The sequence below is a fragment of the Panicum virgatum genome, chromosome 2K (genome assembly GCF_016808335.1).
Source record: "Panicum virgatum strain AP13 chromosome 2K, P.virgatum_v5, whole genome shotgun sequence".
NCBI lineage: Eukaryota > Viridiplantae > Streptophyta > Magnoliopsida > Poales > Poaceae > Panicum > Panicum virgatum.
Genome location: NC_053137.1, coordinates 33,779,133 through 33,795,325, shown reverse-complemented (window position 1 = coordinate 33,795,325; position 16,193 = coordinate 33,779,133). Strand labels below are relative to the sequence as shown.

Sequence of the window (16,193 nt, the reverse complement as noted above, 5' to 3'; positions counted from 1 at the left end):
CCTTTCTCTGTCGGCAGCTTCTCTCCTCTCTGTCTCTGTTTCTCTCTCGCTCAAGCTCCGCAGAAGCAGATGGCGTGCACAAGTAGTGGCAGAAGCTCCTCTCGCTGGAGCGCGTGTGCAGGCCGCAGCGGCTGAGGTTGATAGGTTGCAGCAGGGATGGCTTCGTGGTCTTCCTGACTTTCATGGAGTTGTTCAGAGGTATAAACCAGATTTTTGGCGCCAGTTTCTTTGGAAAAATTAATTTTTCCTGTGGCTGAGATAGAAATCTTTGAAGGAGATTGGAATGGTAGGCTAGTAGAGTACACCCCTTTACTATCTTCTCCCTGAGTATTAGTAAATGGGTTTCCATCTTGTTGGAGGTGCCAGAGGTTAGACATCCACCGTCTGTTTTCAACTTCTTAGCACTTGGTTGATTCTCATTTCCAGGCACCCCAACAACACTTTTCTGAGCATCTCTCTTCACATGCTCAGGTTCCTCCAGCTCATAAAAGAAGTCAAAGATGTTGAGGCCGAGATTCCCTTCAGCTGAATCAGGGACTTCATAAATGTCTCGGCAAGCAATTCTCACTCGAACAAATCTGGTTTGGGTTTTCCCTACTAACCCCCCACTTTAGCTATAGTTCTGATAGACCATGATTCTATAATATGTTCCAAAGAATCCATATTGTTCGTGCATCATGATATTCAGAATAAACCATCTATAATTTTAGGAAATATAGGTAATACAATTTAGTTTACTGATAACCCTCGACTTGATTTAATTGAGTAGACGTACCATCAGGGAAGCTGACAAGGAGGATGTCATTCGGCTTGTGTGGTTGTCAGTATTCAACTGTCGGATGTCCGGTTAGCTGAAAAGGCGAAGCTCGATGGCATCCGTAAGTGGCGTTGCTAGCTTCTTTTTCTCTGTGCAGGATTGTTCCTGAGCGATCAATGACAATATAGTTTTATGGGGGATGACAAGATATTTAGTTTGGGTAGCTCATCTTGGACACCTGGTTCTTCACTTGAGCACTATCTTTTTTTATAATGACATGTTAGCACTTGAGGTGGTTACGAGCGCATGTATAGGTTTCTAATTCGTATGTTTGTTGACGATGCGGGTGCCGGATACCATAGGTAGATAGAGGGAGGTACGTTGAGTAAAGAAATATCTTTTTGACAGAAAAATTCTTGAACATATGATTTCTATGAGTTTACCGTTTGTCCCATCCCTCGACCACGACACGTGGGTCCAACATAAGGGGTAAGTGAACCCGATATAGGTGAGGAATGTTTTCAATTGTTTTTATCTTTATATAGTATATACAAGATAGATTTCGTATTCCATCATACTATTTAACCCTAAATTTCTAGTTATTTACCAACCTTTACCATGCTCCGACTTGTGGACCCAAATGCCTCCGCACCTCCTCCCTCTCTCGCTACCGTTCGACTCCTACATGGTCCTCGTTCCCGCTAATGTTCACAGTTGTTGGTGCGAGTGCAATCTATGGTCTCGCAGAAGGGTGCAGTCTACTCACCTCCTTTCTTTTTTCATTGTGCATTATTAGTTTACAGCCCAACTCTGCTTTTTTCATTCTTTCTTTCTCAGCAAGCTGTTGCCGGGCACCACATTCCAGCACTGCTTCGTTCCATCGACCTGCATGGTGTATCTGCTCTCCTCCCACAACTCATGTTAAATGCTAAGTTGCCCGGCCGCTCTTCAATTTTTGCTCCCTCTCCCTTATTAAATAGATTTGCTTCGTAGCTCTAATTTGCTTGAATTTTGGTTAGGATGCTCGATCGCTCTTCAATTTTTGCTCCCTCTCCCTTATTAAATAGTTTTTTCTTCGTAACTCTAATTTGCTTGAATTTTGGTTACAATTCCACGCTAGGCCAATTTGGGGTGATTCGGCGAATTCTCAGATGGGTTTTTTGTTGATTAGATTGATAGGCGTGATTCATTTCCCTATCTATTTTTCATCCGTTTCTTGTTTGGTTTCAGTTCATTTTCCCAATCTATTTATCTTTCTGGTTGTGTAATTTGATTTGAAAATGCCAACGTGCAAATGCAATTGATTGGCATGATTAGCTTATTCTATTATTCCATACACTTAGTTGCGCCATGTTGCCTCCAGATCGCTTGAAGATTCACTTGTCTTCTCGTCGTTTGAAAATCTTATTGTTAAATTAGATTCCATTAATGAGTGAATATATTCTAGATATTCATGTTAGAGTTCATCTAAACTCTTTCAATCTCTAACAGTTTAAATTTCATCTAAAACATTTTTTACTATTCTAATTGAATATTTTTCTCTTCATGTTACTGTTTGTTCTTCTTTATCATTTTAGTTCGACCACATTTTTATGTCACTCGTGTTGCCAATTTTTATTCTAATTAAATATATACAAGGCTTGATTCGAGAAAACAACTACTTTTGTTCCCAGTTAACAATTTTTTGTTCCACCACAACATATTTGGTTTGTTTAGAATAAACTTATTTTTATTATGTTCCACCACAACAAACTCATGTTGTTCCAAGTAAACAAAGTTTTTGTCACACGACAACAAAGGTGATTTATGTATTAAACAATTTGTTTTTGTTCCTGTAGTCTTCAAAATATTTTCATAGACTACAAACTATATTTTTCGGTAGCAAACAAATTTTATATATTTGTACCATACACCCAGTTGATTTGGTCCTAGCAATTTTTTTTCATGGCAGCAAAGTGGATTTTGTTTAAAATAAACTCATGCAAAATTTGTTTTTCAATTTTTTAATTTTTTTGATCAAATATCATACAACTATACAATAGTTCTCATTACGGGAAACAACTCCTTCTTAGTTAATAATTTTTTCCACTACAACAAATTTGATTTGTTTGGAATAAACTTATTTTTATTATGTTCCAAGCTGTTTTTTGATTTTTCCACCACAACAAAGTTAATTTGTTTGAAAATTTTTATGTTCCTTTTTTTAGGCCATGCAATTTTTGTTCCAGTTATTTTAACAAAACCAAACTTGACTATATTAGGAGAATTTTATTTTTCAAATATTTTTTGATAAAGCTCGAACGTATGGATTACTGCGAACAAATACATTTATCTTTATGAAAAAAATATTATATGTGACGAAAATAATGGTATACTGCTGAAGATCAAGAACAAAAATTCGATGCATGAATGTTGTCAACTAAATAGGAGAGAGGTTATGCGCATGCATATAAAAGAAGACAACGAAGATGACATCATCTATATGCATGCAAATTCAAAACTAAAAAAGAGTTATAACTGCTAAACTATGCGTTCAAATTAATTTGGATTGCACCATTATATTTCTTATCATAAATTTGAATTGCACCATTATTTTTCTATAACAAGATCTTCAAAACTAAAAAATTAATTTGGAATCCTTGGGACAAATAATTATTTTTACAAAAAATAAATACAATGAACATATAATAATGTAAAATAAATAAAATATTACACATTGCGAACATTTGATTTATATGATAGATAATAAAAAATAAATATCACGAACAAATGAGTCAACATTATGAAACAATTTAGCCTACAAAGCGAATAAATAATTTAGTGTTGCAAACAAATACGTTACATGCAGACATAAAGAACAAATGCATCTATATTAGAAAAATATTACTATAAGCACGCGCGCACACACACGCTAAACAAGTTAGTATACAATATAACAATTGTTTCATATAATGGATGGTTCATAATATTATGATATTATAGAATCTATATACTATTTCTAAATTAAGCAATGATCCCTTGGTCCTTCAATCAGAATCTGTACAATCAATACCTCGGGTGATCATGACACGGCTTGTACATTGAGTAAAAAGACAAAATTGGTGGTCTCATATAAGTCTAGGTAAAATTTATAAAACCCGTGGCAACTCATGATCACTATGCTAGCAATATATTATTTGCACAAATGAAACAATCAAATATATCATTGTACTTTGGATAAATTCAATATACTTTTATTATTTGCACAATTATAAATATACTATGAAATAATAAAATTTTATTATAGGGACAATCTCATATACAATCGGGACTCAAAGATTTTGGTAACACTTTAATCACAGATTATAAAATGAAAATAAACAACATCTACATGATTTAGAAGAAAAAATAAATAAGGAAATAAATCGGAAATAAAATAATATAAAATTAGCAAAATAAAATAATGGAAGAAAAAGAAGCAAGCAACGAGGGAAGAAAAGAGCTAAAAAGGATACGGTAGAAAATGAAACAGGTAACGCTTGGAATAGCAATGCAAGCCAAAAAAGAAGAAAATAAAATGGAAAAACAGGAGAACAAGACACGAGCGCCACAGTTTCCGCCGGATTCCCTAGTTCGAGAAATCCAATTCGTCTTCCACCATCCAGCTACCATCTTCTCTCGTTTAAATAAACGGTACTCCAAGCCATATTATACGACATGGTTTGGTTCAGTGTTCGTATTTGCAAATATGTTTCTATAGATAAAAATTGATTATTTTTTTATTACTCAGTACAACTCAAACACTCATAACGCATGCACAATCACTCGTATGAATGAACGCAGACAAATCCTATTCCTATGAGCATCTTCAGAGACCGAGCTAGCAAATTCTCGAAATTGATAAAATCATCACAGGTGCCACGCTATTGACGGGAACGTCGCATACCACTAAAAGCACAAACGCATTAAATCTCGTAAAATTCACTCCCACTGGGAGTCGAACCCAAGACATGAGTTGCTACCAATGCTCTTGTAACCACTAGGCTACATACCATTTTGCACATAAAAATTGATTTTGTAGGTATTGTTTGAATATGCTATTATAATTTACATTAAGTATAATTTTGGAAAGTGTCACTACTAAAATATGATTTTTAGAAACGGGTAAAAATTTACTTTTGAGGCAGATGCGGTACTAGTCACTAGATCTTGTAGCTAAAATTCAATTTCTAAGGGCGGGTAACATGCCCCTACAAATCATTATCTAAAAAATTAAAAAAATAGAGAAGAAACTAAAAAATAGTAGAAAAATATCGCAGCTAACCGGCCACCAACCCAGGCCACTGTACTATTGAGGTATATTTTTTTAATGAAATATGCACACTTGCATAAATCGGAGTTCCAACTGTTTACCTCAAGTTTCGCATGTACCCTCATCTCCACTACACCACACAGTCACTTGTGACTCCATGTGATATCACTAACAGAAACGCGAAGGGTCTTGATGGTATAGGCCGACCGTTAGGAGCCCAATGTGCACATCCCGCACCAAATCGCCACGAAGGAACCTGCTTCTCAAATCTTATCCTCTCCGCTCCACCCCCGGCTCCTTAGAAACCTAGGCCGCCGCCGCCGCCGCTCACGCTCCTCCGCCTCCGCCTCCGCCTACCAATCTGTCTCCGCCTCCCCATGCCCACGGGGTTCCCTTCGTGCCGCCGCCTGCCTCCAGGCTCACGCCGCCTCGCTCGAGCTCCTCTGCCTCCGCCTCCCTCCAGTTCCTCACAACCCTAACCCTAGGCACAACCTCACCGGCGCCATGCTTGCCAGTCGGATCCGCGCCGGAGCCTCCTTCTCCGACCTCGGTACTAGGTGGATCTGCCCAGCCGCCGCCGCCGCCACATCCTCCTCCCTAACCTCGGGCCGGTGCTGCTCCTCCCCGACCTCGGCACTGGCGATGCTCATCCCTGACCTTGGGCCGGCGCATTCCTCCCTGAGCTCAGGCTGGCGCTCAGATATGTATGCTTCTCCACCCCGTGCACTTTCTTCTTTGCATCATTAGTTGGAATTTTAATTTCATATGTGATTTTTCAGATAATCTCACTAACTATATCTCAGATTCTATACTTTACACTTGATAGACTATCACAGGGATCATTCCCAGATGTAAATCGGTCTCAATTCTTGATGCAACTATTGCCTCTTGTACTACACTAATAATGCACGGTTCTTCCTACTCTATGTGTTAGATCCATCAACTGCTTCCTTTGACTATTGTTCTAGCACATCTTTTTAACTCATGAAACCTTATTCAGGCTATAGGGTCTCAATCATCATGCTTCATGTTTATTTAGATGTTCATTTTGACTTTTTGGTTGTTTCTTTCATATCTGGACATGTTAGGTCACAAGATTAAAATTCGAGTTTACTATGGGTATGTTCATTACATTTCTCTGCTGTTCAAGTTGATCAGCAATGCCTTAGTATCATGTAGATTTTAATTATCTGACCTTTTATTTTTAGGTTCTCGGAATCTAGATAAGTTTCTACAAATATATGTTGTAAACTTGCTAGAGATGTATGGGACTACCTACCACTGCGATTGGAATCATTCTTTTCACAAGAGTTACCAATTTGTTTTCCCTTGCCAAGATGCTTTCAACTAGGATGAGTTTTGATTATTAGTTCCAAAATCGTTTCATTATAAATCTGTACACAAGCTTGCAGGAGAATAATATAGCTTCAACCTATAGGTGCCATGATGATTTTTGTTTTAATGAATTTGAAGTACCAGACATTTGGAGGCAACCAGCTCAAGTGTACTTGCATGTTGGCAGAATCAAATTTATTTGTTAGTCATCTATATATGAAGCATCACTGTTGTACTTTGCTGGAATTTGGAAGTTGAGTGCCTCTGTTATATCCTAGTTCCTATGCTGCTTGTGTGTTTACCTAAAATTGTCTTGGGTTCACTTATGCCATATCATTATATTGCAGAACGAGTGAACGACATGGATTGCAGGTTTCATTAGCTAGAGCTAAGGGTCCAACTTTGCCAACAAGGTGATATATCAGAGGATTCTGAAAAGACCATACCAGTATTGGGGCTTGATAGATTTCCAGAGGTATGAAATGGGTTGCTGAATCTGAAATAGTGTGGTTGCATTGCTATTAGCAGACGACACACTTGGAATGTAATATCAGAAATTTAGCGCTGACCCATAGCTACTCGTAAAAAAATTATATGCAAGACTTCAATGTAATTCTTTCTAGACTTGGGTACAAAAATTAATAGTGGATCATGAGTGTGTGGAACTCTTGGGACAAGAAAATGGTGGTTTACTGAATTTCAGTTTGTAATATGCATTCTCTGTCCTAAGTTGAAAGGTCTTTTGGTTCAGAACTAGATATAGGCAGCGGGATGAATTGCTGGTTCTATCATTACTAGTTCTTTTCAGGTTTTGACAACTTCAACATGGCTGCTATCTGATTGAGTTAATTTGGTTCTTGGTTAGGTACAAAAATACAGCAACACAGATCGCCATCCTTTATATTACTACAGTTCAACCTCAAGGTGATCTTCAGTTACATTTTTTTTCACTTAGAGTCATATTGAGTTGTCTACAAGTTCAAAAAACTAGTTGGGAGTCTTGTATACAATGAGTTATATAGAATTTTATGCTAATAACTTGATGGATGACTATGTGGTCTGTATGTACAAATTGTAAATGACATGTATTTGAAACTATTCTACAAATTAGATTTGTTGTAATCATGGATGCGGACCTGCGCGTGTGTGTATTATTTTCTTATGTCTTTTAGCTGGTTTAAAAAATTGTAATCATGGATGCAGATCTGTCTCCGTGTGAATATATTATTATTTTTTACCTCTTTTACTTGGTCTCCTAACGGTTTGCCGTCAGAATTAGATCATAAAACCATCAGGAATGGATCTTCACGCCATCCTTAGATCAACCGACAGGAGCTACCGACAGGAAAGGATTCCTGTCGGCCAACCGACAGGAAAAGTCCATCTATCCTGACATCGTGGTCCTGTCGGCAAATTCCTGACGGTGAGATGTCGGGAATTATACTCCTGACAGTATTTAGGCCTTTCTTGACGGTTTTTGGCCGTCAGGAGTAAGCTGTTTTCTGGTAGTGTATGCTATTCTTTTATATTAACTCAGAAATCGATTTGTCGGGTGGGTGTGGCCACGACTTGCCCTTACAAATCCATTTACAGGGGCGGGTGACGCCTGCCTCTAAAAGTATTTTTCCATTTTATTCAAAAATTCATTTAAATCTCTAAGTGTAGTAGAACAAATAAGAAAAGTGAAATTTTTCATGGGCTTTATGAATGGCTATCAATCTGAGTGGAATTGTAATGGGCTGAAAAAATGGCCCATCTTAGTGGCCCAGTTTCAAAAAGAACCCAATAACAAGTGGGCTAGGTTTTTCTAAAAATGCCACGTTATCGGCCACGTAGGATGCCACATCAGCTGCCATGTCGGATGCCACATCGGATGTCATGTCAGCTGCCACGTAGGATGCCATGTCAATGTCCATGTCATTGATGGTTGAACATGTGGCATTATCTGTGACAACATCTGTGACATTTATTTTCGTCATAGATATTGGGCTTGGGTTGGGCTAAGTGGACTTCGGGCCATTTTCTGACAGTTTAAAAACGTCATAGATCATGTCAATCTGTGACGATTATGGAAAAAACGTCGCTTGATTTAATCTGTGACGCTCAATCCATGACGTTATCCGAAATCGTCACGAAATCGTCATAGATGATGTTTTATGACGTTTATTCAGCAATCTGTGATGAATTTGTTTCGTCATAGATTAAATGATTTCTTGTAGTGGTTATTGTGAACTATATGTACAGAAAAATATATGAAATATATTATAGTATTTGTAAATGTTAAGATTGTAGAAAATTGAAAATATAACTTGAGTTGTGAGATAATATATACTGATAGCCATACGTAGGGCACAACTAATAAATGATCTTGTGACACTAAGCGTTCTTAAATGAATAATGTATAAACTATAAAATTTTAAATCTTACCATTAAAACTTTCATATGAAACTGCTCTACATTCTACATCCATGATTGTTTGAAAACAAATCAAAACTTGTAGATTTTAAAACTAGAGAACTTGTAATAATTTTATGGACCACTTATTGAGTTGTGATCCAAATTCAGTCATACACGTATAAAGGCCGACTTCGGATGTAGCGTAGCGGAGGCCGTTGCCGGAGGCTTGGGCCGGAGCGAAGCGGTACGGGTTACTCCATATATACTTCTTGCAAGCCACCGTTCAGCATTCTGTAACCGTACTCGATATAGGGAAGATTTGCTAGCTGGCGCCCGTGGTTTTTCCCTTCCACCTTGGGAGGGTTTTCCATGTTAAATCATCCTTTTCTCTGTGATTGATCTACTGTTTTGCGTTGTTTATTTGCCGTCATTGTCTAACACTACTAAATGACTTTAAATGAAAAAGTTGTCAACTAGAAAATGTTAGATCTCGTCAAGCTCTACAATTTTGGTATAAAGATTGTCTTTATACAAGATCATTTGAGAAAGTTATAATTTTTTTTTGTGTGAGAACATTTGTAGGAGCGGGTCATAGCATCACCGTCCCCCAGAAATGACCACTATTTGGGGGTGAGGGCGTCACCCGCCCCTAAAAATGGTGGTCATTTTCAGGTACGGGTGATGCCATCACCCGCCGCTAGAAACTTATTTTCAGAAGAAGATCAACTACTACAGTAGACTCGTTCCATTTGTAGGGCTGGTTACATTATGACCTGGCCCTGCAAAAAATGGTACGTTACTGTTGATATTTTGTAACATCACGAATAGAATCCGCAAGCGCACAGATACCGCTGTAGCTTTCACCTAGGAGTATTCCAGGGTATCATATCCACTGAGGAACGTGAGTACACTATCTACAGGTTCAGGCTCATTCAAGGATACACACTTGTGTGAGAGAAATAGGATAGAGAGGATTTTCTAAGATCTAGAATCTATGCTTAAAGAAAGAGATCACTTCACCTTAAACTTCAGGCTACTAGGTTCCCTTGGCTTAAATAGGCCAGACGCTTCGGTAACTACGCTTTGTTATGTAACCGAACGTGGGTGATTGCTAGGGCAACGGACAAGAGTGCCGCCACCTGCCAGCTACCTCACGAACCGTGGGCATACAAAACAACTGAGTGGAAAAGTCTAGCCTAGACATCACATCTATGCTATTCCGTACTAATCCTAACCCTAGCCAAGATTATCCGTCTCTATTAGGAGCCTTAAGCTAGGATCAATTGCTACTCTAAGCAAACACTCAATCCAGTGAAAGGCAGAAGAAATTACTTGCAATTAAACTCTAATTATAAATAAGGAAGTCTCAAACAATTACCGCCGAATAAGCATCCATCGAGGTACAAGCGGAGAAGAGTGCCGACAATCCCAGCACTTCCCCCGACTCCTCCTCACTCTCTCCCTATTTTCCGACACTCCTAGGACGCCTAGAGCACCTCGGATGAGCTCCCAAGCTCCAAATGAAGAAGACGAGAATTGAGGTGAGGTGTGGTGTGCGTCTCCATTTGCACCCCCTCTCATATATATAAGGGGGAGCCACGAGGGTTCTGGCGTCCATCTGTAGGTAATCCTCTCGAAACTGATGTAAGCATCCAACGATGTGTCTCCACGTGGCAGGTTTGAGGCGGTGGGGCCCATTGGGGTGGTCGGCCGGCCTCCCAATGAGGCCAACCGAACTCAGTCTTGTCCTGATGGGCTGTGTCTTGGGCTCACTTGTCAATGGCACAAGGAATGACTTCTATTATGCCAGTTCCATGCTCTAGTGGGCCCTCTAATCCATGTGATGACACGTGTCACACTCTGATTTGTCGAAACATTTGTGTCCTTGATCTTGCTTTACCACTTTGCTGCATTTTTTTGCTCGAAATCACCTGCATACATTCACAAACCAACATATGTAAAATATGTTAATAAATAAATCTATTCTAGCATTTATCCCACATTATGATTGATTTTTGTGCAGGAGTTGACGGTCAAAATGAGTCAATATCTACCGTCAACAAGATCCCCCACACTTAGCCCTTTGCTTGTTCCGAGTAAAGGTTAGGACTAAGGTGCTTGGCATCTCCTTGATAAAACATCCTGCACAAAAGTTATTTCATACCTTGCCTTCATTATTTGTGAACTTGAATGTGTCTACCATGATGTTTGTAGTTGTTGAAGAATGGAATGAATTTGACTCAAGTGCCATCCTTACCATGCTGCAAGCTTTGGGTTTTTTGAAAGAATTTGTATAAATAAATTGTTCATGGTCTTACTCTCCTCTTGGGTCTTTCATTGTCGCCCATGTGTATATTCTCACCTGGGCTTGCCTTTACTCAGTCCTACTAATGTAAATGGCTTATGTGGAGCTAAGCAGGCAGTAAGAAGGCATTACCTTGACTCATATCTGTTGCAAGATCAAAGATTGGATCCATAGGTATAATACTTATATTTATGATCTGATCACGTTAGTGCACAGATGATTACGTACTCCTTTCTTGACTGACTCTCTTTTTATTTATTGGGTCATGCTTCTTTGGCATGCCATCCTCTCTCTCTCTCTCTCTCTCTCTCTCTCTCTCTCTCTCTCTCTCTCTCTCTCGGGTCATGCTTCTTTGGCATGCTGCCTTTTCTTTCTCTCTTTTTTTTGAATGCGATTGTCAGTCAGCAATTGATGGAGAATTTATTTTTAACTGTGCACATAAAGCTTAATCATGAATGTAAACACAGTATAACCATGATTGGTCACAAAATTTGATCGAGCTCAAAATGAAGTCAAGAGACATGCAAAGGATGTTTGCAAAGGAAGTAAATCATATGGCTCTAGTAGGAAGGGATACATGGAGGTAAAGACCATGAACTTAATTTTCTCATTTTAGAAATAAATTGCCCAAACTCATAGACATGTAAGGATAGGTGTCTCAGAGACAAAACATATCACGTTAGTCAACAACTAAGCATCATGGGTTTCCTAAAAGATATGGTGCACAAAATCAAGCGCAGAAGAAACAACATTTATGCAGGTGTTCATCAAGTTAGCGAGAACTCCTTTTAGCAAATTTTAAATAGTTTTTTTACGAATTTAGGAAATCATGCTCATGTTAAGAAATGCTATAGGGAGAAAACAAGTGAGATAGTGAAAACTCAGGAGTCGGAGCGAGAAGTGCGCGTGACGTAGGAGGAAGATAGTAGCGTGTATGCGCAACGTCATGGGATCCCCCCACTTGTTTCCGACCTGCTCATCAATCATAGACAAAACAAAACATAAAACATAAAGGGGCTCTAATAGCATTAACACCGGGGAGCCAACATTCTTATTCAAACCAAACTAATCATGGGGCGCATAATAAACCAAAACTAAACCTAAATGAATTAACATAAACTGGTGCCCAAACTACACTAATGATAACGACCTTTTTTAGGAGGCGATTCCTAATAAAGGTCCGCATGCCGGTGACCTCATACGAGCACTTCATCTTAGCGCTCAAACCACGGCGGAGAAAATGGAGGTTCTCCCGAAGCTCTTCGACCTCTATCTTCCTCTCTGCAAGCTGGTCCTCAAGGCACCTATTCTCCATGTGCAACTGCTGAACCATCACGGTGAGATCGGTGATGGTCGGCCCGTCAGTGGTCGTGTTGCTCCTTGGCTTTGCCGGTGACGACTGGGACCTCACCTTCCTTGAAGACGGACTGGTTGCTACACTCTTTCCTTTTACGTCCGTGGTTTGAGTTCGGGTTACCCCCTGCACAGACACCGGGGTGCTCATCTGTGGCATAGTGCTAGTGGGTGCATCTTGAGGCAGCACAGAAGATCCCGTTGTCGTGCCCTCCTTGAAGAGTTACTTGGCGATCAGCTTCCATGGAGACGAAGCCTCCGTGAACGGTCTTCTATAAGGGCTCTGAGCGTGTGTCCTCATTTTGCCCATCTTGAGAGGGGATGGCGACCGTGCTGCGGAACGGGGGCGGTGGGTGTCACGCCCCCTGGTCGGCCGACCAGGGTGGTCGGCCGGCCTTTGGGCGGCGCCCACCGGCCCTCCATTGTTCCCAGAGGAGGGGACCATGGCTAGAGGTCGCATAAAGATCGCCTGGTCCTCTAACATTGCGTCAGCGACTGGGATTAGTGTGTTGGATGATGGTGGAACTGTGGAATGGGCAGCAGTCGGTGTCCTGGCAGAGGATTTCGTGGTTCCCTCACTGGCCATGGCTGGTGGGTGGTGGGATGCTACTGGAGTTGGGTGGAGGTAATGTAGTAGACAGAAACAAGGTGGAGAAGGAGGAGTTCTAGGTTTTCTGGGAAAGAGGCACGAGAACCCTCCTTTTCTCCTCGCGAGGACTGCCGTGCCCAATCAATTTGGGCTCAACATGGGTCGTGGAGTCCGAGGACCAAAGATGGGCCCCATTGGGCCCCAGCTTCCTCTGGTCGACAGGTTGGGCTAAGTATATTGTATTTCTTGTGGGCCCAACTTCCCTTTTGGCCTATATGGCTCTTAATTAGATATATGATCATGATCGACTAAGTCAATCACGTCTATTTCTTCATCAAGAGCTTTGTTATGGTCTAAGAAAAGCTTGAGGCGTTGACCATTTACCTTAAAGGCGTTCCCATCGTCATGTTGTATCGTGATAGCTCCATGAGGTGATGTGTCGATGACGCGATATGGTCCCAGCCACTTGCTGCGTAACTTCCCGTGACCAAACAATTTGACTCTAGAGATGAACAGCAGCACCTTGTCTCCTGGGTTGAAGACCTTAGGTTTCAACCGCTTATCATGCCATCTCTTGGTTCTCTCCTTGTAGATTGAGGCACTGTGATAATCCTTGTCCCTCCATTCCTCTAGTTCCGAGATCTGGTGCTTTCGGTGCTCTCCGGCTTGTTTTAAATCCATGTTCCATCTTCGGATACCCCAATGCACTCTGTGTTCCAGTTCCACGGGTAGATGACAAGTTTTCCCGTAGACGATCTCGTAGGGTGACTTGCCAATGGGTGTCTTGTATGCTGTGCGGTATGCCCATAGAGCATCTGGTAGCTTCAACTTCCATGATCTCCACATTTCATTCACGGTCTTCTGCAGAATATTTTTGATTTATTTGTTGGATGTTTCTGCCTGACCGCTGGCCTGGGGGTGATATGCGGTAGCGATGTTGTGTCTGGTCCCTAGTTCCTTGAGAAAGTTGCGGAAGGACGAGTCATTGAAGTGTGACCCTCCGTCACTAATTAACATTCTTGGCGTGCCAAACCTTGGGAAGATAATCTTATGAAACATCTTACGGACGTGCTTTGCATCTGCGGCCCTGCATGGTATGGTTTCGACCCATTTGGAGACGTAATCCACGACGACCAAGATATACTCGCAATTATGGGAATTTGCCAAGGGTCACATATAATCGATGCCCCATACATCGAATAATTCGACTTAGAGGTTGTAGGTTAGGGGCATTGTATTGCAAGCCATGATTCCTCCATGCTTCTGGCAATTTGGGCACCTCCGGATGAAGTCTTTGGTATCTTCATACATGGATGGCCAATAGAATCCGCTTTGCTAAATTTTCCCTTGAGTGCGAAACACACCATAGTGACCTCCATATTGATGAGGACATCGCCATGCTGGACACGCTCATGCCATGGTATTCCCCAAGTTACAAGTCGTCACCAACTCGGTCATCGCGTTTGTCTCGGATTCAGCCGACACCCATGCACGGTTTCGGTGATATCTCCCTCATATGGCGTCCAAATGAGGTGATCTTGGATGCATTGGAATCATGATGACGAGATGCTTGTTTTGGTTCTGGTCCTACCTCCAGAAACCTCATGGATCATTCTGTGTGACCACATAAAGGTTCTGCGTCACCTATTTTGTGCCTTTTCAGGCTTTGTATCGTATCGGACCTTAAGCCCATGTTGTGGGCACCCCTCCTAGTTACCCCCAACTCTTGGACGTCCCTGGTCCTCTCATAAACTCAGTAGCCACTGCCGCTTAGACAAGGGTTTTGTTAGTTCTATTTTTCCTCGTGAAACTGAGATTGATTCATTGTAACTATGGCGACAAGTCCTTTTACAGTGATCCAGGGCCCTCGTTCTTGTTCTACACCACTATGGCGATTAGTCCTTTTTTGATCAGAGCTTACCCCATTTTGATTTTTGCTTCATACACATCTGCAATTTCAGATTTCGTGTTAACCCTTTCTTGCTTGTGTTCTTCGATTCGCTTGCAGGAAAAGCCTTCTTGGCGAGGTCAATCAAGTTGTTCTTGGTTGATAACCAACAGAGCAGTTGTGTAGCTGTTGCAGGGTTCGAATAGTGCTGATTTGAAGCCAGGTCATCAACGTCGAGTTCTCCACCAATCGAACGTACCTTTACCTCTCGGAAGATCGGGCCTAGTCCTCATCAATTGGTATCAGATTTCAGGTTTCCCGTGAGGTATTACCCTTTGTTTTCCCCTTAGATTCATTCTTGTTCATCACCTATAGTCCAAAAAAAACCTACAAAAAATTCCGCTGTCCTAGAACCTGTTGGCCTTAGAAATTTTTGTTTCAGATTCGCTTTGTTGAGTTTGTGTCCGTGGTCGAGTCTTGTTGCTGGTTTAGTGTGTTCATCGTCGTAGTTCAACCGCCCATTGCCGTGTGTTTGTTTCCGCCGCTATCCCACTCCACCATTACCCAAACAACAATTCGATCCACCCCATTACTCGACCTGCCCTTGCCAGCCACCTTGTGTGACTTCCTGCTGCGCTGGCCCTAGATAGGTTGCAAGCCGCCTTGTGATTTCGCCTTGCATCACATCCCCCATTGTTTCATCTCACATATCCTATTGCCGCATCCACCAGGGATACTTTGGCCTAGCTGAGAAGCTTTGCTCAGCCGTGTTCTGTGCCGGGGTTAAGGGAAGCTTTGCCCTAGCTACCACCGTTCTATCTGCCAAGTTGTACCCTCTCAAAACCATAACTCGGTGATCCGTTTTGGCTCAATTTTTTACAACAAAAAGAATACGAAATTCTACACATACGATAAAATTGCCTCGCCATTTGGAGCCGATCTTAGAATTTTAAAAACAAATCAGAAAGAGGGAGTTTTGAGGTCCGAAGTTGTTGTGGACCACATCCCACCTCTGTTTAAGGTGTAATTTTTTGTGGTTGGAGCTTGTATTACATCTGTACAGAGAAAAATATTAAAAAAATAGTTGGAAAAATAAGAAATCTTGATTCCTACTAGTCCTGGAGGGTTTTTGGCAAAAAAGATTAAAAACAAGTGCATAGAGTGCTGTTCTGCCTGTTCTTTGAGTTTTATCCACCATCCTTTGTTCGAACTTATTGTGCTATGCCTAGGACACATCTTAGTCAGCAATTGTGACTTGTACTTTGGATACTTATTGAA

The 16,193-nt window shown here is 41.0% G+C and overlaps 1 protein-coding gene and 1 long non-coding RNA gene across 6 annotated transcripts; one reads left to right on the top strand and one right to left on the bottom strand.

Moving 5' to 3' along the window:
- On the top strand, positions 1 to 7,508 carry LOC120673858. 5 transcript variants are annotated; one of them, XR_005674898.1, is made up of 5 exons: positions 1 to 198; positions 275 to 368; positions 472 to 6,636; positions 6,731 to 6,858; positions 7,249 to 7,508. It is a non-coding gene; the product is annotated as an uncharacterized LOC120673858 (long non-coding RNA). The 5 variants fall into 5 exon arrangements; XR_005674899.1 differs by having other exon boundaries at positions 278 to 368; positions 472 to 6,858; XR_005674896.1 differs by having other exon boundaries at positions 472 to 6,858.
- A 5,801-nt stretch (positions 7,509 to 13,309) lies between these two features.
- LOC120695232 lies at positions 13,310 to 13,873 on the bottom strand. Its single transcript, XM_039978528.1, has one exon. The coding sequence runs from the start codon at positions 13,871 to 13,873 to the stop codon at positions 13,310 to 13,312; it is 564 nt and encodes a 187-aa protein (XP_039834462.1).
- Between the last annotated feature and the right edge of the window lie 2,320 nt (positions 13,874 to 16,193).